This window comes from Gymnoscopelus microlampas (assembly GCF_963454915.1).
Source record: "Gymnoscopelus microlampas genome assembly, chromosome: 18".
NCBI lineage: Eukaryota > Metazoa > Chordata > Actinopteri > Myctophiformes > Myctophidae > Gymnoscopelus > Gymnoscopelus microlampas.
In genome coordinates this window covers 33,478,072-33,502,213 of record NC_139955.1, presented here as the reverse complement: position 1 = coordinate 33,502,213, position 24,142 = coordinate 33,478,072, and the positions used below count along the sequence as shown (strand labels likewise).

General features: G+C 41.2%; 1 protein-coding gene across 2 annotated transcripts; it reads right to left on the bottom strand.

The window, feature by feature from the left end:
• Nucleotides 1–450: 450 nt before the first annotated feature.
• Nucleotides 451–21,101, bottom strand: fgf24 (fibroblast growth factor 24). Of its 2 annotated transcripts, XM_084086047.1 has the most exons (6): nt 21,002–21,101; nt 17,389–17,598; nt 16,621–16,657; nt 10,855–11,032; nt 5,277–5,383; nt 451–2,707 (listed from the first exon to the last, which is right to left on the bottom strand). In XM_084086047.1, exons 2-6 carry the CDS (start codon nt 17,418–17,420, stop codon nt 2,429–2,431), a joined length of 633 nt encoding a protein of 210 aa, XP_083942173.1. In that variant the 5' UTR covers nt 17,421–17,598; nt 21,002–21,101; the 3' UTR covers nt 451–2,428. The 2 variants fall into 2 exon arrangements, with proteins under 2 accessions (XP_083942173.1, XP_083942172.1); XM_084086046.1 differs by lacking the exon at nt 21,002–21,101 and having other exon boundaries at nt 17,389–18,218.
• Nucleotides 21,102–24,142: the final 3,041 nt, after the last annotated feature.

Here is a 24,142-nt window from a genome sequence, read left to right as displayed (position 1 = left end):
TATCTCCAGTAAAACGGACCGTTGCCCTTTTGAGGTAGGAAATAGTTTGAGATTTGCAGCATTAGGTCTTTCTCAATTTTGAAACCGGCTGACCTTAAAAGCAGTGATCCCATTTTGGGTTTGTATATAAAAATGCATACCTTGGCAGTATGCAGAGAAGGGAATGTACTCTATGCCTGACCAATCTCTACCTGCAACATTACTCTTTTAGGCAGTGTGATATTCCTGCCTGCCGTTAATACCACAACATCATCAGCGTTCTTTAAATTGGGAGATAACAGCGTTTTTGTCTTTCAGAAATGCATAAGTAACGACATAAACTGGCACTTTTATTTTTTAAATATAGTCCTCATTTTATTAACAGAGGCCAAATAAAACTCACATTGTATTTACAAAGGAAGGCAATAAATATCTTAATAATAGTCATAAAATTATTTTTGCTTACATTTGTTTAAAAAAAATCATAAATGTGTCATGTTGTTAGTAGCAACTCATACAAAAACCCACCAGGCAGGCAGGTGAATATATACTACTGGTGAGAAAAGAGGCTGGATTCTGTTGCCAGTGACAGTAGGAATGGTAGAAGCATAGACTTTTCCCTCTAGGGATTCAAAACAAACTCACTTCTGGCTGCCAGAACTACCGTGAGCCGCTGAAACGCTCCCCCTGAATCCTGGATCAGTTGGTCGTCTGGGTTTTTCTGGAGGAGAAAGTCTTAATTGTCGAATGAGGAACAATTTACGTACTGATAAGCAATGGGGCAGTGTACCTCTGCCTGCGCGTCATATTGTCAAACAACCTGGCACCGGGCTTCCCAAAAGAGAATCTATACTGAGAAGTTTGTTCGTCTATGAGCCCACCGTAATGTAACAGAGCAGAGGGGAGACTTAACGTTTTGGAGACGCTTTTGGGAAACCCGGGCCAGGCATTGTCTCCCATGTAACCCAGCTCAAGTGATAAATGTTTTCAAGATTAAACATGGAGGCTTCTGCTCACAGACAGTCAGACTAGGTAGCATAAACAGAGGGACACGGAGCCAAATGAAGTCTTCATCACAATCCCCCAAAATAATAGCTAGCTCTCACAACAGACTTCTTTTTCTTGTTCTTTTCTTTTCTTTTCTTTTTTGAACGTTAACACACATGCAACGGAGAATCATTTAGAGAAAAAAAATATGTCTGGTGATGACTCGTTTGCTAAACAGGGTGCCGGGTGTTGTCAAAAAAGGGCTCGGATTAACCACTTGAAACCCAGCATCCCTATTCTGGGGGGAACGTTCGTCAAAAATAGCAGATCTACAAGCTCACAAAACGTGTCACGTCACGACGCGTTGCGAGCTTGTAGATCGGCATTTTTTTTGGCAAAGAGATTTGGTGTAGACAGAAAAAAAGCGGTACAGTTGTAACTCATGTCCATTTTTACTAAGACTAGAGGGTTTAAGTGGTTAACATACATCTCCCAGTGTGATGAGGTTGGAAGACAGTGTGGAATTATGAATCACATCAAGCTCCACGTTCTCTTTTTTTTCTCTTTTCTTTTTTTTTTCTTTCAGTGTTTAAACAAGACTACGACCCACCGGCCGATGCCTGACTAGTCAAAGCATGTCGCGCTTTAGCTGAATCACAGGTTGTATGAAAAACGTCAAGGAAATCACAGCGCACAGTGTTGAACGCATTCCATCCGTGGTAGGCCACAAGTCGAGCTTAAGTTATCAACAAGGGAGAGACAGAGAGAGACAGGGAGGGGAAGGGAGGAGACATAGGGAGAGAGGGACCTGTCAAATATTGCACTCAAAGCTACACAGTTATCTTGGTAGGGCAGTGTCACCTGCAACCGCCACCTCTCTGCCATTTCGTCTCCATGGCGCCTGATTCCAGTGGAAAGCACGGGATCCACGTTGTCACGGGTAACGCAAACAAAAACCGACAGTTATTCCAATAAATCTCTAGCTGGGTGATTTTTATAACATTGCATCAGCTCCTGCTTCAAGCCTCATTGTCAAAACGTAAAAAAAAAAAAAAAAAAAGAACGAAAAGGACGCCGCCTTCAGCTTTGCGATTCAAACGCGGCTGAAGACGACGGTTGACAAGAGTTGTTTAAAGAGGTCCTGTAGTTTCTCCAGTATAAATAACATGACAAAACGCCTTAAGACAATGACATGAAACCCAGAAGAATCCAAGAGTTTAGAACAGTTCCCAGTGGTCCTGAAATACAAAAATAAAACATCTTTGAATTTTTTGTTCTTTTTTTTTGTTGTTGTTTTATGCTGTCTTTCTTATACACAAGTGAAGTCTTTAGGGTGAGTTTTTTTTTCTTTCTTTTATGTAAAAGACAAGAAGCTTGAGATTTTCCTCCTTTTTTTCCTCTTTTCTCTTTAATTTCCCCAGAGGAAAACAGTGCTGCTGTCCTGGTCGGTCCTAACGATAGATCAGTTCCTTTTGCGGTTGGGTTTTAAGCGCCGGGCCCTTCGTGTCCGCTTAGTAACCGTGGTGAACCGGAACTCCTCCAACGGGTCCACCTTGCCCTTCGGGTGGCGCTTCATGAAGTGAACCTCCTGTTGCGTCTGCGTGGTCCGCGAGCCCTTCTTGGGCCTTCCTTTCCGGTTGAAGCCGAGGTACCAGCCTTTGTACTTGGCGGAGACCAGCGCTGTGTAGTTGTTCTCCAAGAACTCCTCCACGAAAACACACTCCTGCTTCCTACCGTCGGGCTGAAAGGAAAAGATTCATTAGTACAACGGTAGCGTAATAGCATGACCTATTAATACTGTATATGGGTTGTCATTAAACCTTTTTTCAGTGTGCGAAGACGCATAAATTAGGCATAACAAGGGACCATATTAGCACATAGCACATTAGGTAACACACTTGCATGGCATCATTTTTCCACAAAGCTTATGGCGTTTACGAAGCTTATTTCGCTGAGCACAATATGGTGTGATATTCCCACTATTATTCTCAAAGTGGTCATCAAAGGTATGCAGAATGAGAATCACTGACAGGGATGTCGTCATTATCTTGATGACATGCAAACCAATTACACTAACTGTTCATTAGCCCAGAGTGTGCCTATACTGCACCATACAGGCCCAGTATGGCTACTGTATTGTTCTTACATAATTGGAAAGCCCAGTCAATGGTGAACCCTACACAGCGACTATGGAGCTCCCTTCCATAAGATCAAGCACATTACGGAGGCCGGGGCCTCATTTAACCATTTAACCCTCTATACCAGAGGTCTTCAACAGGGGGTGCGGGGCCCCTAGGGGGTCCTCAGAGTTAGTACGGGGTGCCGCCAAAAGTTTGTATGATAAGAACTTATTTTTACATTAACCACTTGAACCCAAGCATCTCTATTTTGAGGGGAAATTAGGCAAAATAGACAATCTACAAGTTCACACCGCAAAGAGGTTTGGTGTAGGGGGAAAAAAATAGCAGACCAAGTACAAGTTTTTAAGTATATTGAGGGTTTAAGTGGTTAATAGTCTGAATCCAACACAACGCTACACATGGATAGTGCTGTCAAACAAGTCTATGAAGCTATCTATGAATTCTATATAAAACGTTTAATCTGCAACACAATTTTATACACTAAGCAGTGGTGGGGGTCCCTGCTTCATCTCTCTCTCAGCTACGGGGTCCGTGGCCTGAAAAACGTTGAAGACCCCTGCTCTATACTATAACTGCTAATACATAGTTGACTGGGGTCGGCTCTGTACGTTGTCTGCACTTTTCTTTTCCCTCTCTACACCAAATCTCTTCACCAAAAATAGCCGATCTACAAGCTCACAATGCGTCGCAACGTGTTGTGAGCTTGTGGATAGGCAACTTTCGGCAAATGTTCCCCCCCCTAGAATAGGCATGCTGTGGTAGTGCTTACAACCAATGATATACACCTGCTGTGAAAAACTGAGCTCAGTGTAAACAATCTATTATTTCCATAGATGTTTTTGTTTTTAATACATCAAAGGCTAAAACTAATGTTGTATTACAAAAGTGATGGGTCACACTCAGAATAGCAAGAATGAGTTAACTTTTTTATTGTTATTTCTTCTCATGTCTTTAGGCTACAAAGGACAAACGTTTCGGCTCATGTCTAAGACATGGAGAAGAAATAACAATAAAAAACTCTTGCCATTCTGAGTGTGACCCATCACTTTTGTAATGCTATGTAATGCTATAGGATATCGCACCAGAGGAGTCAGAGCGCTGTGGTAACAAAACGTGTATCTAAAACAAGTTTTGACCACTGTTAAAGGTACGAAAACTATTACTTTTCAGGATTGAAATTCAAAAATAGCACAAGTAGCAGATCTACAAGCTCAAAACGCGTCAAGCTTGTATATCTGCTACTTTTGATACTTCTGTGTGACGCTGTAGTATGATCAAATAGGGCATTCATTTACATGAAAAAAACACAAAAAGTTGAAATGTGGAGATAAGAGGTTTCTGCCCGACAACCAGCAACAATATATAAATGAGATCACAGGACCAGGAACTCAAAAAACGCTTCTAACAGATGACCATGATGAGAGAGCAAAAACGTGTGTGAATTAACGAAGCCCCGCTGATGCTGTCAACCATGAGTTATGAGTACACACACACAAGAAAAGAAAAGTCAGGGGTTAGCACGTGGGTCTGAAATATTCATTTATTTCTCATAATCGTAACGCAGTCACATGCGGTCGTTCCCCCCCCGTTCAACGTGGCCACCTGGTGTGACCAAGTGATATAATTGCAATGGCATTCCTCCTCGTGACCGTTAGCCCCCCTCTCAATGCATTGTGGTGATTGCAGTCTGTAATTGACTGATCGAGTGTCAGAAGGAAGTAGGCAGATTACGTAATGGAAGAATAGCTGTGAGTTATCAAAGGAGGTTTGTTAGGGGAGTGCATGCATACAGCAGCAGGCCGAAGCAGATCTGCGGCTGCTGTTCAATATGTGCTTTTTGCAAAGAGTTACCTTTTTTTTTTAAACTATTAACCACTTAAACCCTAGCTGCCCTATTCTGGGGGTGAACATTTCCCATAAACAGCTGAGCTCACAACAGCTTGTAGATGGGCTATTTCTGGCAAAGATATTTAATGTAGAGTGAAAACAGGAGGGGGGCCTAGTATAGAGCCCAGGGGGACTCCGGTTAACAAAGTATATTGGGTTCTTTTAAGTGGTTAATTTGATATAAAAACGTGGATGTTAATACTTGCAGAAACTTTATTTATTTTTATTTTTTTACAAATTCTTGATTTTCCCAACCCCTGAATGAGTATAACAGACACTTACCCTTCCAACTATTTTGCCCTTCTCGTTCATGCAGATGTAATGTTCACTTTCTTTCCCTTTTATTCGAATATGGCTCCCAAACGTTTCCGTCTCAACCACCAGAAGAGCTGCAAAGAAAAGACAAAAAAACTAAGTTTTGGCTGTTGAAAGGATTTTTACACCAATAGATTTTACAAATTCATATGTTTCAAGTCATTCATTTATTGATTGGGTTTGATTTTGGAAATATATGAATATCTGAAAAATCACTGATAATGATTTTAAAAAGGAATCCATAGTCTACCACCACTTTAGGTCATTTCTATCCTCACTAAACATTCAACTGAGTGCATGACACACAGCATTGCCACATCCAAGATAACAACTTCCCAATGAAGCAGCTCAAGTGTTTATTTCTAAATATGAATAGTGCATTAAATATCTTAGTGCTAATGGGATCTTTCACTTTTCTAGAACATTTTCTCAGCCTGCAAACCACCATATAATAGATATTCAGGGACAGAAAAAAACCTGCTGGAAATCTGTTCTCCCAGCTCTCAACATGAATGATTATGAAAACTACTGTCAGGTTGAGGACAAATTTGGAGCATTAATTTAACTGTGAGAGTGTAAGAATGGACCGGAAGGGGTTAAATTTACATGGGTAGAATTTCGGTCAGTTAGTAAATGTGTTTCTAGCAGTTATTCTTAACCTGGATATTCAGAATGAAAGTAGGAAAGTGGTACTTATTACAGTATATATAGGGCACCAGGATAGACTGTCCACACTCATATTTTAGTTTATTCTCTAAACATAAAGAAACATAAACGCAAGTTAAACTTAGCATATAGAAAGGTGCACCAAAACACCACATGCATTTCACAGCCTGACATAACGGATGCATTCCCGGATTGAAGGGGTTAAAGAATAAAAAGCAAGTATTTTGCACACCTACAAAGGCGACAGGTGCGTGGGAGAAGAGCAAATGAGGGCCCAAACGTAGTGAAAGAAAAAACTCCCACTCTGTCATCAAATGCAAGCAAAAAAATTGAATGGGAATAACAACGTTTCGCTCTGTTAGACCTTAATCAGGTTATCTTAAGTGAACTTAATCTTAAGGTTATCTTAAGCACACTTAAGATAACCTGATGAAGGTCTAACAGACCGAAGCGTTGTTATTCCCATTAAAGGAGTGGTTCACCCCCAAAAAAATCTTATTTTCTATCAATTACACACCCCATGAAGCCTTGAATTCATGCAGATGTTTTCGTTTTTGTCGCATTCCAGAGCCAATAATTTTATCAGTCAATAGAAGACTCGGTGAGACTCTTTTGAGACTCTTTGAGGCTCCGCCGGTCATCAAATTATTGGCTTAGGAATGCAACTAAAAATCCACATTAATTCAACGCTTCATGGGGTGTGTAATTGATAGAAAATAAGTCATTTTTTGGGTGAACTACTACTTTAAATATTTTTGCTTGCATTTGATGACAGTGTGCGGGAGTTTTCTTTCACAAGGTTTTAAAGAAAACACATCATGAAGTGTATTTTTACATTCATTTTGTGATATTACCGTTATATTATCAATGAAATCTTAGCGAATTGCCAATTATTTGGGGGCCCGCTTGCATTCTCCTCGCAGCTCACCAGTTGGCCCCCTGGCCCACAGGATGAGAAACGCTGACCTAAGCCGTTCTAAACAGACATCACAGCGGCTCTTTCATTTCAGGTCACAACTTTAACCCTTTGCGAGGTCATCTTTGTTTCTGCTCGGTCTCTCTCTCTCAAAATAAAAGGATCTGCCAAACATTTGTGGAGCGGGTTACGAGCCCCCTCAGGATTAGGTTTCAAGTTTCCTTCAGTCTGCGCTCACTCAATCAAAAAAGTTAAGATGATCCATTTGTTTAACACACTGGGCCATTCAGTAGTGCTCAAGGGAACGGGGGCAGGAATAATAGACAAGGGGGGGGACAAGCAGGGGTCTCCTTCATCCACCCCAAGAACATGTCCCTTTTAACCACTTAAACCCTCTGTACTTAGTAAACTAATACTTAGTTTTGACCGGGGTCGGCTCTGTACTTGGTCCGCTCTTCTTTGCCCTCAATTCCAAATCTCTTTGCCGAAAAATAGCTGATCTACACACTCACAATGCGTTGCGTTGTGAGCTTGTAGATCGACTAATTCGGCATTTATTTTTCGGCTGGTGGCAAGGAAGAACACCAACAGCACCTATTGTGTTCTTACATGGGAAAGAGATAAAGCTTTACTAAGTAGGGAGTCTCTGTTTCCATGTAAGAAAGACCTCATCTGATGAATACAAGCAGGTTTGTGGTGTGGGGTTGAAGGGGGCTTGTAAAGCCTGATTTATAAGCGATCTATAAGCTCACAACATGTCGCAGCATGGCGCTTGTAGATGTGCTATTTCAGAGTGCACTACACCGTCATGCAACTACGTATAAATCAGGCATTGGAGCAATGACAATATTGTCATCTGTATCAAAAGCACAAAACACATTACACTACTAATCTAAAGTAGTATTTTACAGTCCACAATCTACTTCTTTTAGGTTCTAACCCACCCATTGAGAATCACCAGCCAGAACAGGCTGACTCCACTCTATTGTCTTTCGTTGCGCACCGATGAGAGACCTACAGTGGAGCTCTACTCCTGCTTGCCTTGGTGGAAATGATTATAGTTTAGACTCATACATGTTAAGAATGCCATGGCCTAATTTCTTAATCCTCTTTCCGAACTACTCTCTAGAAATATACGGTAAAAGGTTTGATCCTTGAAAAAGAATGCTCAGAGAGCCCCGAGCAATCTCAGCTAGGTTGTTTTAGTCATGCTTAACACTGAAACAGGAGAGGGCGCGTAGAATGAACCAGTAACCAGTACGAATCTTAACTTAGGCAGCAATAGAGGAATTGCGGTAGTTATTTACAGTCTGTTCTCTAAAGCTATCCTTGATCTTAAAAGGAAACAAAGGAATGTCATCCTTAAAGTCTTACTTATACGTTTTTGTAAGACTGCTCTGCATCTCTACACTGTGAAAAAACTCCTAACGGCTTGTTGGACAGCATGCATCGATTATGGGGAATTCCTTGAGACACATTCTGTATTCTCCTAAAATGCTCTTTAGCTGCAGAGCTGTGGGGTGGCATATAGCCTTTGCAAACCTCTGATTTGTATATTTCTTAGGCAGTGGCTTGTGGCCCACACTTCTAATAAAGCCAGTATAGTGCGTCTGACAGAGTGTGGATTAGCACAGGGCTAGAGAAAGAGGGTCTTCCCAAGCATGCGATACATTCGTCAGTGTCAAGGAGTTCACAGGTGCCAGGTACTGGAGTTGATGTCTAGGAGGTGGAGGACGGGTCAGGTTGGCAAGGCCTCATGGGAAAAATTGGATCTGCTTCTGCTCAAGCTCTGACAAGCGATTGTTTTTCTGCACAGTCGCTTGTAAAATATCGGTCGTTGCGGGTTGCGTTTTTTTTTTGTTGGCTCGTTTCTGAAGTGTAGTTGCTTATTTGGGCTTGTTTAAACCAATGGTTCTCAAACATTTTCAGGTCAAGGACCCCCAAATTAATATGTATTTGTCAGCGGACCCCTACCTGAATTAAAAGTGTGCCAGGGACCCCCATACAAGATTTGTGTTAATAAAAAATATTCCATGTTTCAGATCCCAACACATCCCCCACGCATAGTAGTGCATTGTGAGCTTGTAAATCGGCTATTCGTATATACGGTCAAAGTGGTTTTCTGGGGACACCCCGTGTGTGTGTGTGTGTGTGTGTGTGTGTGTGTGCGTGTGCGTGTGCGTGCGTGCGTGCGTGTGTGATCATGCCGTATAGTCGCTTCTTTTGGGCTTATTCTAGACAGTCTAAGCGATAAGGTTGCTTAGACAGATTGTTTCTCTTGCGAATTCTGGCAACACTGGAAGCTTCCCTTTACCCAGGGCATCTGTGACTGAGCACATGTGCTCCTGCAGCGCGGCAGCAGTGGCACAGAGGAATTCAGGTCTGAGAGACATGTCAGCTGGAGACAACAGACGTGAGGATGAGCAGTATTTTGTTTGTGGGATGAAGAACAAGGACCTTTTTTTCTTTTCGCTCACGAACCACTGCGTAAAATGGTCCCAACTGAACAAATACATATGTTTAACCAGATTTGTCTTTTTCTTTCATCTCCCAAGCAAAAACTAATTAACAATCGCCCTTTTACGGGTTGATTTCCCCACACAAATTCACATAGAGGGGCTGATGGCTCACATGATGATGAATTGAGTACAATGGACCACAATGGAAACGAGCCCCTCTGGGCTTTTTGTGTCATCTTTTTAGCAGAGTTTTTTTTTTAACTGTACTGTCGTACCGTTATCAAACGTGTCAATAACGTATTAAATCAATCATGGGGATGAAAATCCCATGAGAGAATCGTTGGCAGCACCCCAATCATGCAGAATTGTCTTCCTCGTTAAGACCAACAAGAAGTTGGGAAGTTCACCCACCACTGATTTAGTTGACTAACCTTCAGCCAATTAAATAAGAGTTAAAGCACCAAGACTAACGCACAAATAGTTGGCCTCCCGGCAGCATGTCTGGTAAGGTAGATGAACTCACTAGCCACAGCCAACATTCACCAGCATTTAGCTAGGAATTTTTATACTTTTTTCCATTTGCCTATTTTATGCTGGGGCACTGCAGGATTCTAGCCATCTGATGTCTGTCTGTCTGTCTGTCTGTCTGTCTGTCTGTCTGTCTGTCTGTCTGTCTGTCTGTCTGTCTGTCTTTGGACTGATCAGCGCCAAATTACCTACTGCACCAGTATAGCCCACAGAAGTTCCTCCACTATTTAAAAAAATACTTAAGCAATACTTAATAAAATTTAAAATACAACTATTTAACTTAATGTTACAATGGAAGTTAATGGGACTCTGATCGGGCTGAAATCTTGCCCAGATTTTGAGACACACGTCATAGATATGTCATAGACAACCGACATCATAGATGACTGTCGTCATAGGCTGGCCACATGAAGTCCGAGATCCACATTGGCGCCACGCCGTTAGATTAGATTCTTTTCACTATATTCATATGATTATCCATTTTGTAAATGCAATTTGTGGGAGCTTGTACAGAAAATGATTTCACACACACCATTTTAAATCTGCAAACTTGTGATGTGATTATAAAGTTGAAGTTGGGGACACTAGTGGTTTGTAAGCGGACTAGATCTCTATCTGATAAGGCAGTGGTTCCCAAACTGTTTAGCTCAAGACCCAAGAGAGAAGTTAGACGTTTGCCCGGGACCCAAACTAGAGAAAATAGAAGATCTGCAAGCGCACAAAGTGTTGCTTCGCACTGCGTTGTGAGGTTGTAGATCTTCTATTTTCACTACTTCTTAAATGTTTTTTTTTTTTCTGATTTCCTTTATGAAATACTTTTGGAAAATTAAAAAAAATCTTTTGAAATAAGATATATATATTTTTTTAAATGTAGGAAACGAAAAAAGGGTGATATTTAATCGCGGCCCACACAAATGGTCCCAGTGTTTGGGAAACAGTGCTCTATCTGATAAGGTACACAGTAAGTATCCCATACCATACTTGCCACCATCATCTCCGTTGGCATTGACTCTCTTGCCCAGGATCTGGACGTGCTTCCCCGTGGTGCGGCTGTACAGCTGGTAGATCCTGATCTGCTTTCGGCTCAGGTCGTCCGGGTTCCGCGTGTGGTTCTCAATGTAGAACCTGAAATCAGCAGGGCTCTGCTGAGACTCCTAGTTGTTAGGAGGATTTTAGAAAAGGGCACAAAAGAGGGGGAAAGAGAGAGAGAGAGAGGGAGAGAGAGATGTGATACAGGTGTTGATAGTAATGTGTGTGCTGTGTCTTTTTATGGGCCCTCTGTCAAGCAGTTCTGCTCCAGGGGACTGAGAACAGATAACAACCTGGAAATTGTTAGCTGCGGCGTTTAAGCGTTGTTCTCTCACCTTTTTACTGGCACACTTCATCTGTGTTACATTTACAAGCTAACTGTCCTATCAAAATACATTTTAACGAAGTCACCATAATGAGTTAAACGAAATCTCAGTGATTAAGTGCAAAAGCTTTTTCTTTTCTTTTTTTCCTCCTTTTCAAAACACCATTGTTGCATACTTTGTATTGAGACAGCTATATATACTAGTGTGTATGCCCCGGGGTGATATTGAGAAACCAGTATTCCATTTCCACAAGCAAGCAAGCCACTAGCAATTATACACCTGAAGCATCCAGGCCTGTTGCACTATCATCAAACAAATATCTGCCCGCGGGTGAAGCAGAGTCCATAAATTAAGGGAGTCGCAGCAGGAATATGTGGCTATGATGGGAAGAGACATCTCTCATACCACACTGCATACCACACTGCTGTCAAATCATACCAATGCTCCTCTTAAAATTCACCAGTCCGGATTCTCACAGCATAGAAGAGTGATCTTAGGTCTAAATAATAAAATAAAAAAGGGAAGGGAAAAGAAAAGAAAAAAGAAAAGCGGAAACCACTGACATGAACACAATGTAAGAATGCACCCATGTCACCGCAACCTGCGTGAAACTGTAAGGGGAGTAACGTATACTTTCAGAAGCCCCTGGAATCTCTGTTCAAGCCAAGATCCCGTTTCTCCAGCTGTATGGTGTGGTAATTGCACAGTAATGGCTTTTTATGTGGCTGCTCTCAGGTGGCTAATTATATACACATTACATAGCCTGGCTCCTTGTTATTCTAACCTCAAGCAAATTAATGACATTTTAGCGAACACGATGGGAAATTACAGGCACGGCAGAACAAATCTTTAAACACCACGGAAAGAGGAAAACAAACGACCGGCGGATATGAGCGCCAATCTCTGGCCATCATGGCTCCTATACCGTGGCTACTCTGAAGTGTGGTATGTGTATTCATGCCATGCATATGTATTGACATCGAACACGCCCACAATGCTACTTGCCAGGCAGTGAGGAGAACTTGACACTTTCACACTGCCATATCTAAGGACGGTTCTTTTAAAAATTCCAGATTTTTAAGTAGGGTTGGGGCTTCGAACTGATTCGAACTGGGGCTCAAACCTTTTGTCAAGGACCCCCAAATTGATATGTATTTGGCCGCGAGTTAAAAATGTTCGCTTTAAAAATATATATATATTCAAAGATTTGCACAAATCTTCAAGATTTTTTTAAAATAGCAGATCTACAAGCTATGAGCTTGTATATCTGCTAGTTTCCAATAGGCAAAAAGTATAAAAGTATAAATTATGGTTAAAGTGGGCCCCACTTTGATGAACCACTAATTATTATTGGATCTGAATCCTTTTGAATACCGTGTCAAATATTTTTGGTAAACTGTTAAGTGGGCAGCGTGAGGACATTATTCTTCTTTGTAAGAATCCATACAGCTTTTAGTGCACTTGGTGACAATACTCTTTCAGCCTTGTAGAACAATAGAAATGAATTTGATTTGAAAATTTAACATTTAAACATGTGGGGCAGACTTGCTGTGATTCGGAAAGAGATTCATTTAACTGCTGAGTTTATCGAATTTGCCTACTGGGAAGCGGCTCTAAAATGGAATGGGCTATAGAACCCCCAAGCCTGTTTTTATAGAATCAAAATGTAATGAGAACCATTGATGAATTCTTACAGATGGGATAGGTTTTAAAAATATATTTGGGTTGGTGTTTAACTATCCAGAAAAGCAGATGTTGGGTTAATGTCGCTCTATTTCTTACTGTATTCAATCTGCAAAGGCAGATATTGGGGAAAGTGTCACTTTAGAAGATTTGCAGTACAGAAACACATCTGTTTATCAAGATGTCCAACAGCACATATTCTTATTTACTTTTCACATATTTTATTCTATTAACTCATATTATGGATATCTATCTACCACCGTATATGTATTACTAACACTTTGTTAACATAGCGAGTTGAGAATAAGCAGCCAACTTGTTGAAAAAGTGACACACGTTTTTAAACGCTGTGCATTTTTAAAGGCTATATACTTGCACTTGGTTGCACACTGTGGTGTCGTGCACCAAAAGATCTACTATCTGACAGCACGTCACGCTTCGATGCGTTGCAAACTTGTAGATCGGCTATTGGCGTGCGACACTGGCGTGCAACTAAGTATAAATCACCCTTTAGTTACACCCCTTTGTGGATGGTGCCTTCACACAAAGCAAGTCTTAAGTCCAACAAGCAAAAAACATGGCCTAGCTGGGCTGCTGAGGGATTTATCCTAAATCTCTCCATCTCTAAACAAACAGAAAGGTGTGTTTGGTAGACAGTTGCATTTCACGTTGAGGAAAAGGCAAGCCTAAGCACATGGCTGAGGGAAGCACAAACGACAACATTTTTTTCGGGTGTTTTTTTTCTCTCTCTCTCTCTCTTTTTATCGACCTGTCTCCTTTCTTCAAAGCCACAGGATGAAAATGGATATGGTTGAAACTTCAAAAGTCTGGCACTCGTGTTTGCTGGGGAGGCTTAGCCATGTCGTTGCATCTAAGATACACCTTGCTATCTGCCTGACACGCCAGCGAAACACGCATTCACACGGGCATACCGCATTGCCACAGATATGCACATGCTGACGTGCACACGAATGCAAACGCACACAGACACTGATACACGCGTGCACTCAAGACACATTCAAGCGCACAGACACGCAGGCACACACGCACACACATGCGTGTGCACACAAATGCATATCTCGGTACTCCGCTGTGGTTGCTCCTGTTTCTCCTCATGACCACAGTACAATATGTCAAGAGTCATTACCAACACAAAGAGCTCTGAACAGGCAGACAACAGAGCCAGTGTCAAAGCACATTAATGGATCATTTATCTTATGAAATATTTAGACTTGTCTCCTCGTCTGAAAGCTGTCTAATAACGGTTTAGTCTATGTGTGTGCTTTGTCTGTATTAAACACTTTGTGACAATGCTGTCAGTTAAAGCACTTTGACTAAAACCTTCACTTCTTTTAGTTTGGGGGCAAAGAAACACCTTGACATCATAATAAATAAAATAAAATAAAACATCCTTCAATATTATATTCCCCATTTGTGGTCAGCCATTATATTTTGGTATGTCCCCCTGCTTTTCATATTTGTGTTGTTAGAATGATACGTTTTGATACATACATGCTCCTGTCTTAATGAGATAAGAATTGGCACAGCCAGCACTGTCTGGGAATACTGGTGAGTTTTCTAACCTGTTAGAAGGTAGATATCGCTGTTGTCGGGCAGAAACCTCTTATCTCCATATTTTTTCGTAAATTAATGCCCTATTTGATCACACTACAGCGTCACACAAAAGCATCAAAAGTAGCAGATCCACAAGCTCAAAACGTGTCGCTTCGCACTGCATTTTGAGCTTGTAGATCTGCTACTTTTGCCTTTTTTTGCAGTAACAGTAAGAGGTTTCCACCCGACAGAGATATCTGCATTCACCGTGCAGATATCTAATGTGCTGCCGTTGCTGTCGGACAGAAACCTTGTATCTCCATATTTCAACTATTTATGTTTTTTTTTTCATAAATGAATGCCCTATACTTCATCATAGCAGAGTGTCACACAAAAGTAGCGAAAATAGCAGATCTGCAAGCTTACAAAGCGGCATGATGCGACATGTAGTAAGCTTGTAGATCGGATATTTTCATTAATTCAAAATGTTTTAAAAATAATGATAAAAAAGGACATGCAAGGAATCATCAGTACTTGGGCTCCCCAGGATCGTAGCAGAGAAGAACCACTGCTTTTGCCTGTTTGTACCAGTTTCTTTGGACCAATTAGAGCGCACAGCCTTACATAATGGAGAAGCGCCTGTACTTTGGGCCTTGGTAATGTTTTCCTTTTTTTTTCGACGGTGTAAGGTCCACAATCATCCATGGTAGAGGAAAGTGTATTGTAACGGGTGAGAAAAGTACAATTATACAAAAAGCATAACTATTGTTCACCAGACAATTCATCATTTAGGCCAAGTTCATTCCATTAGGTCGAAGACAACCATCTGACTAGGGATTTTATATGTATTGTTTTTCTTCTGTAAAAACAGAGAAAAAAAAACATTTGATCATGAATTATTTGTATGGGATGCTGAGAAGGGAAAGAAGTGAAGAATGGTCAGCTGATGAGGAAGACGTAGTGTGTTTGAATGAGAGGACTGACTGTCTGACATGAGATTTGACTGAGATCTGTCTTCAATGTATGTCAAAGATAGAACACCATAAGGCATATAATGATGAAGTACATGATTGTAATAGGTTATAAGCACAGCACCTTTGTGAATATTGGAGAGGACATTATTCTTGATTCAGCAAAACAAACCCAAATCGCCTAACAGTATAAAGACTGAAACAGGGGCAAATACTCTAGCAGTTTACCTGCCAAAAGCAGTTTGTTTAAAAGAGTTTAGTAGCATCTTATGATGTAATTTGGTTGTTTATTAGATTACATTTCATACATTTACTGTTGGCCAACTGTGTCACACTGGGACATACATCATCATCACAGTGATTGTGGTGCATTCCCCACAGAACAGCCAATACATGCCCAAACGATCCAACATTGAATAAATGAAAGACTGACAAAAGTTGTGCATTAGGCCTATATTATTGTTGAATGGTATACGCGTATTTATTTAGCTATGTTAATAATTTGACAGATAACGTCTGTGCTGCAAGTGTATTTGAGTAGTTTTGGAGATAACGTTTAGCGCAGCCTATAATGCCTGTAGCTGCCTGCGTTAGATTGGGCTACTTTACAAAATCATGCATTTACGCACAAAAACTAAACCTTTCCCGAGGTATTCAGTGTTCAGTAGGTCTAACGTGTTGCCATGTCGGCTTATTATAAGCGACTTTGGGCTCTAATATTTTCATAAATGTTTTGTGCCAGGCTATTTTCAAATAGCCAATGCATAGGTTTAAAGTGCATGGCCCAATAGTTGCTTCTTTTGGGCTTGTTTTCATAGACCACCTGGTTGCTTATTTCTCTCACAAGATATGGCAACACTGAAAGCAATATTTCACTAAATACATGACCCTATACCAGTTTCATTATTTGATGGCTACTGTTCTGCAGAGTCATACTTCTATTAGAGCATGTTTGCGCTATTGGCATTGATTCTGAGACTCAAACGAATAGGCAACAAATGATCTCAGACAAACTCCCCCGATGCTTGTCAGTAATACTATAGAAGGCGCGCGCCCACACACACACACACACACACACACACACACACACACACACACACACACACACACACACACACACACACACACACACACACACACACACACACACAAGGGAATTGAACCTGAGAGTAAACATACCTGTAGCTGGAAATAGAGTACCAGAAAATGTAAACACCTAGTGAGAGAGAGAGGGAGAGAGAGAGAGGGGGGGGAGAGAGAGAAAGAGACATGGGGGAGAGAGAGAGATTGGGTGGGAGAGAGAGGGCGGGGGGAGAGGGGGGTTGAGAGAGAGAGAGAGGGGGAGAGAGAGAGATGGGGGAGGGAGAAAAGGGAGGAGGGGAGTGAATCACTGGCAATTACATGAAGCATAAACTCAGTCTCTACCTGGATGACAGCAATACACAAATATGAAGCTTTTGGCGACTTCTATTGGTAAGAATGCATGTGTTCTGTGAAGAAGTGTGGTAATAAAAGACTTACAGGTATATGAACCGAGAAGATTAATAATGTGATATATTATATGAAACACTTAAAGGTATATGACCCGAGAAGTTTAATAATGTGATATATAATATGAAACACTTACAGGTATATGGACCGAGAAGGTTAATATGATATATAATACCAAACACTTACAGGTATATGAACCGAGAAGTTTAATAATATGATATATAATACGAAACACTTACAGACATATGAACCGAGAAGGTTAATTATATATATAATACCAAACACTTACAGGCATATGAACCCAGAAGGTTAATTTAAAAAAAAAAAGATATATAATATGAAACACTTACAGGTATATGAAGCGAGAAGGTTAAAAATATGATATATAATATGAAACACTTACAGGTATATGAAGCGAGAAGGTTACAAATATGATATATAATATGAAACACTTACAGGTATATGAACCTGGAAGGCAGGAGAGACATCTTTGAGATCGCAGAAATACACCTGTTTCGCCACAGATTTAGAGGAAAGCTGGGCTAAATGACCCCCAGGCTGAGAGTCTCCAGTCGTCACTCCGGTGGCGGTGCGTGTGATTCCCAGTGAAACGACAGATCACCGGAGAGCAGCACTGAGGTCACGCACTGCCACATTAGGTTGGTTCTTCCTTGTGAGGAAAAGTATCCACAATATGATTTGTGTTTTCTTCAGAATATCCAGAATATGATTTTTTTTTCTCTTTAGCGTAATATCTCCTCTCTCAAGTTTCTTCACGGGCGGCGAATCCCTCCGTGTGGGTTACAGTATTGCCAGGCAAAGCGTGGATTCAATAAAAAATACAAAAATAGAATAAAATAAAAAAGAATCCCCTTGTTTTAAGAGAGAGAAAAATCCTTTAAGGCTATGATAGCTTCGTTTTCCTCAGTCATGCTTTGCTGCTCCAGAGATCAGGCTCTTATAAACGATCCGTTCGTAATATACCTGCTGCAGAACACCTTGCATCGGTCATTTTATTCTACCAAGTGCGATCAACCAACAAAAACAACCCAAAAAAGTCAGAAAAAGTGGGCAACCACACTTCCTATAGCCCTGATTTAGCGTTATGTTAAATATCCAGTTACAAAAGTTGTGCGTTTGGACCAAAAAGTTGTCTTGTTAAAGAAATCCCAGCGTCAGATCAGATCCTGCGTTAGTGTGCGTGTGTGTGTGGAGCTGGTGTCTGTCAGTGTATAGCGGTGTGTGTATGTGTGCGTGTTTGTGTGTATGTGTGTGCGTCTGTCTGCGGCTGGAGATCTGGGCACAGTGAGGCTTTTCTGTTGTTGGGTGGGTGGAAACATGTCAGTGGTTTGTTGCACCTGATAGGGCAGTGTTTCCCAAACAGTGGGTCGGGGCCCATCTGTGGGTCGCGGACCAATTTTTATGGGTCGCAAGTAAATTTCCCCTTAAAAAAAAGTTGATTCTTAAAAAAAAAAAAAAAATTGTCATCAGTTAAAAAACAATTCCAACATTCTTCGAAAGTATTTCATGAATACAGATTAAAAAATCAATAAAATGTTCTCTAAAAAAAAATAAAAAAAAAACGTTTAAGAAGTAGTAAAAATAGCAGATCACAAGCTCACAGCGCGGCGCGAAGCAAGGCGTCGTGAGCTTGTAGATCTGCTATTTTTACTAGTTTGAGCTAAAAAGTTTGGCAACCACCGTGATAGGGTGATCTGAGGAAGACCAACCGTTTGGAGACAGGGTTTTCCCCTCGGTGGAGAGAGGAGAGGAAGGACTGACTGACTGACTGACTGTGAGTAGGTAGTAGCCTACAGTGTGAGGCGAGCGCGCGGAATGAAAAGATTCGTTTTCGCGGGTAGATTTAGGTTAGATTAATCTTGGTTATTGCTCGGATATGGACGCAATAGGCTACTACTGCGACATCTTGTGATTAAAGATCTTCACTTTTTTTAAAGGATTGGATTAATCATTAATGTGATCTATTTTATTTGTTCATGTTATTAAGGACATTCGCTTAGTATTAGTATTTTATTGTTATGCTATTGTTATTATTTATGATATTTGGAACTTAATTGTCTTGACTCTTTTGGGCTAAAGCGATCGAAGCCAACTTTTAGATCTGTTTAAAAGCAAATGATTTTTCTTTTTTTCTTCTCTCTCAATGTGTGTGTTCTTAATAGCTGTCAACATTCTGTTTTAGTTTTTGTGGATTGGGCTTTGCTCTGCCAGACACCATTGAAACTCGATTTTCTACAATAATGTGTAATAGCCGAATTTATCCCCGCATTTAAATGCGAGGGAGAGAGGTGTGAACGTGTTTACGAGCGTCTAAATGACCCATGCTTCCCCTTCTCGCTATTTAACCAACTCTTTGTGTTTCTCCTTTATTGTCCCATTAAAAACGGGAGCTTCAGCATTCCGAACCCTATTGATATTCTAAATCAGTGGTTCTCAAACTTATTTTTTTTTAATTTCAAGGATCCCCATAACTCTGAGAGAGTACTACAAATGGAACCAAATGGACCTGCCATTTGTACACTCTCAGAGTTACAGACTTGTAAGGGTCCACTTGGAACCCCTCAAGGAACCCTGAGGGTCCCTGGACTTTGAGAACCACTGTTCTAAATGATCAGATGTAAAATCAGGTGACCTGTTGTAATAGTGTAATTTCTCAAAGCTTGAACCAAAAATGATATAATGGCATTATAATTGTCAATAAAGGCTTAGTACTTCACTTAAGCTGTACCCCCAGTGGTTTACTTTTCATGAAACACAAATTACCGTGAGGAAACAGAAACTAGCCATTATAAAAAATATACTTTTAGAAAATAAACACATTTTATGCTTATTTGTTTAACCACGGCTTACATTTGATGCCTAATATACCACAAAAAAAAAACATTTCCTTGGCAGTCCCCAATGAGGATGCTTGACAGATGATTAAAAGCAGAGGAGTGATAAACAGTAATTATCCCACCAACTGTGATATAGAGCCAATGTTGTAAAGTCACTCATCACCACACTAAGCACATTTTGGTGACAATCTTGCCCAGAGCATGACTATAAAAGCCACAAGCTGTCATAAGGAAAGAGAAAGGACTGATCTTGCATTGGGGCCCATCTGTGCACTTGGAGTGACGGTGCACTGCATGCACGTGGTGTGACTGCAAGACCCACTTTGTCACTGATTTGAACATTTCTCTTTGGTATTCAGGGTGAGACGTTCATTTTATTTTGCTTCTGGGTTGTAAGTTTGTCTACTCCACCAGCAACAATTGCAAGTAATAATGATTTTAAGGACTGGTTCTATTTTAATTATCTGGTTGGCTATAGTGAAATAATGAAAGTGCCTGGTGAATTCTGGTATGTTGCAGCTGCTATGGCCAGTAGACCAAAAGTTAGATTCCTGCTCTGTTTACATCCAATGTCTCTGGTAAGGGAATTCAGATTAATCTGAAAATATAAAGCCAAAATTCCTCTTGAAGGGGGCTGAAAGATTGAGCACAGTGTCTATCTCATGCACTCATTGTCATTGTACATTGTATGCAGTGGTGTAAAGTAACTAAGTACATGTACTCAAGTACTGTACTTAAGTACAATTTTGAGGTATTCTTTACTTTCTTACAATTTTCAATACTTTTACTTCTACCCCACTACATCTCAGAGGAAAATATTGTACTTTTACTCCACTACAATTATATGAAAACTTTAGTTACTTTGTAGATTTTGATTATTATTACAAAACACACAAACCACTTCAGCTCTATATATACTAAGTCCATTTAAAAATAGCAGATCTACAAGCTCACAATGCCTCGCATTGTGAGCTTGTAGATCGGCTATTTTCAAAAGATTTTTTTAATGCGTTTTGATCTTGTGAAATGGGACATTCTGCACAATGAGTACTTATATTTTGGTACTTTAAGCATATGTTGATGCCGATACTTTTGTACTTTTACTCAAGTACATTTTGAATACGGAAGACCTCTACTTGTAACAGAATACATTTCTACATTGTGGTATTGATACTTTTACTTAACTGATTGTATGTATGCTCTCATCTTACTCGGTCCATGTGCGTTCCATGGAACTCTGCAAGCTGTCGATTTGTCTGTGTGCACCGGTGTTGTCAAGCTCAGCAGCCACTCAAGACCAGGGATAAGGTTACCCACAGAGATTAGCCGACAAGAGGAAGGGAGTGAGAAAAACAAGCAGGCGAGTTAAAGGTCTTAGTTTACCTGGCTTTGCTGTCTTTGGCAGCCAATGAAAAAAAAAAGTGCCTTGAAAAGCACAGGTTCATAGAGCGGACTCCAAACGATTTTTCCACCACCGTCTTTTCTGTCAGGTGGATTTTTAATCTGGTTAGACAAAAGAACAAATGAAAATGATAACTCATAGTCTGCGAGTGTGAGGAAGTGAGTGGCGAGTGAATTTATTTGACTTTATTTATTTATTTTCCAAATACACACACAGTTTTTTTTTAGCTTTGACTGACCGTTCAGCTCTGTCTGTCTGTCTGTCTGTCTGTCTGTCTGTCTGTGGGAATGTCACAGAGGTGAGGTTGTGTGACTGGAGTTGAAGGCGGAGGCGGAGGCGGCGTTGGCTGGGTGGGCAGGGCAGCCAGGCTGGGCGAGCACTCGGAGGTTCAAAGGGGGCAGCCATTTAAGATGTCCACAAAAGAACTTGGAAGATCGGTAAGTAAAGCCCAGCAAAGTAAAGCCCAATGTACTGTACCACATTAGCACCAGACCCCCCCCTGCCCCCCCGCCCGGCCCACGTCCCTCCTACTTTGTACTTTCATCTCTGACACGGACATATCGACTTAAAGGAAGGGAGTGGCTGGGGGGGCGGGTGGGGGCGCCAGGGCGGTCAAGGAAGGGGTGTTGGGTGGGTGGAAGCGAGGGGTATGTGGTGGTGGTGGGTGGGTGGTAGGGGGTGCACGTTTAATTGAATTCCCAAGGTGAGGGGATGGATGGATGGGTGGGTGTGTGTGTGTGGGGGGGTGTTAGAGGGTGACTACTGGATCGTATAAGCCACCCACACGTTTTTACCCCCTTTTAAAAAAAAAGTATTCTTTAAAATCCTGAGTGTCAATCTAACTCGAAAATTAGAAAAATGGACCCTTAAGAGTCTATTTTTACACTCTGAGTTAAACCAACACTCCGGATTTTGTAGTGCAGAAGTCACAGACCAACATGTGTGAATAACCACACGGCATGGCCTCTTTTCCCCTTTCATCTCACTAAAATCAACCTCACCCCATCAGTGGTGACCTCCCCTCCCACACACACATGCACGCACGCGCACACAACATGCAAACAGAAACAGACACATGCACGTATACGCAGGCACACACAGACACCCAGACCTCTCCCTTTCCACTGTGATGGCTAGTTTGGCTACTGAAATGCTTTCCTCTTGACTGCTGAAGATCCACGGTCACCATGGGGCTGACGAGGTGGGTGCCAGGTCATAACAGGGTCGCGACACCTTGACGTGGTGAAGGGTGACAGAGAGAGGACCCAGAGAAGGGTATAGAGCTAGCCTCCTCGTAGATATCTTTCATATATCACCTGAAAGAGGGTACAAAAAGATGTGTGTGTGTGTGTGTGTGTGTGTGTAGGGGGGGGGTAGTAATTTGTCCCCCGTCACACGCTGTTTGCTTGGAGTCATTTAAGCCATTTAGGCCTTCGCCTTGAAGGCAGCCAGGTTTTGTTGTGTGGGCGCGGATGCACTTGGGGAGAGAGTGGGGGAAGTGGGAGTGACGGGTGAAAATTAAAGCATCACTCCTCAACAAATCATCCCCTGAGCACCGTGGTACGCGCAGAATGTATTTAGTGTTCCCATTAAGTTCAGTCACCCTGTTTGACATTAATGATGATTTGCTCCTCTCTCTCTGCTCAACGGGGAGTTTTTAAGTTGTCCAAAAACATAAACACAAGTATGGGTCTCCTGTCGCTAGTTGCTAACACATGCTATAATTTTCATGACTGCATACACCAACCTCACCTATCAGCCAACTATTCAAGAAAAAAAAAGGGAGAGACCTTGGTGATTACTGAAAAAAAGACAAAGTAATTCCCAGAAAGTGTTATTTGAAGCTACAATCAAAGTATTCAAGCTTTTGGCCAACGTTTGTCAGCTGAATGACAAGTCACTTGGATGACCAGAGGTAATGCCTAATTTCTGTTGTCAATGTGAGTTGTCAGTATGACTGAAGCCTAATTTATACTTTGTCGCACTACGGTGTCATGTGCAGAAAATAGCCGATCTACATGCTCACAACGCATCATGCATGCGACACGGTGTGAGCTTGTAGATCTGCTATCTCTGATGCGCGACACGGTTGTACAATGGAGCATAAATTAGGCTATGCGTTAATGACTTAATAAGGCTCCACAACTGGGTGGACTGGTGGCGGCGAAGGTTTTGGGAAGCAAGGTGATGTAAGTGTTTTAAGAAATTTTCCCCCATAGAATTTGAACGACCCCATAATTGTTTGTTGAATGGCTGTAATTACCAAATTAAGGGGGCTGGTTGTTTGTAATGTGGCATAAAATTGCTGCGAGTCTCACAGCTTAGACAAAAGGCTTCAATCAGTTGTATGAAATGAAAAGTTTTGAGAAAATGGTCTACATCAAAAAAAAATAGCTACAACTCTACACTTAAAAATGTCTTTGCCTGCAATGAATTAAAACAAGCGCCATAAATAACGTGGGAACTCATGGCAAAGGCCTTTGAAGAAGTGCAAGTAGCAAACTACGTGTGTGACCTGGCTCAGCCACCTCCTTTAATGGACTTTCATTTAAAAGTCATTAGCTTCATATTTAGAGGTGAGAAGTATTAAGTGAGTGTTCAAAGGCAAAGGCCTGTCAAGGGAACGAGTTGACAATTTTCACTGTCCAACGGGAAATACTTGACACGTCCTATAATAGAGGTGTCAGAGCGCCATTTTGGTCGTATTGGGTACATTAGTAGTACTATCTTTGATGATCTTACCTTGTCAATCATCTTCTTTGGCAACATTTTAGCGTCACTTAAACCACTTTATTCACGAGAAGCGTTACCTAACTCTCTCCACTGATCTCAAAACAACAATATATCGGCCGTATATATTATACTTCTAATTGAACAAATCTCTCATGTTTGGTTGGGCCTGGGACAAAATTGTATCAAATGGGAGGGTATGTGGCCAAATATGCGTGTT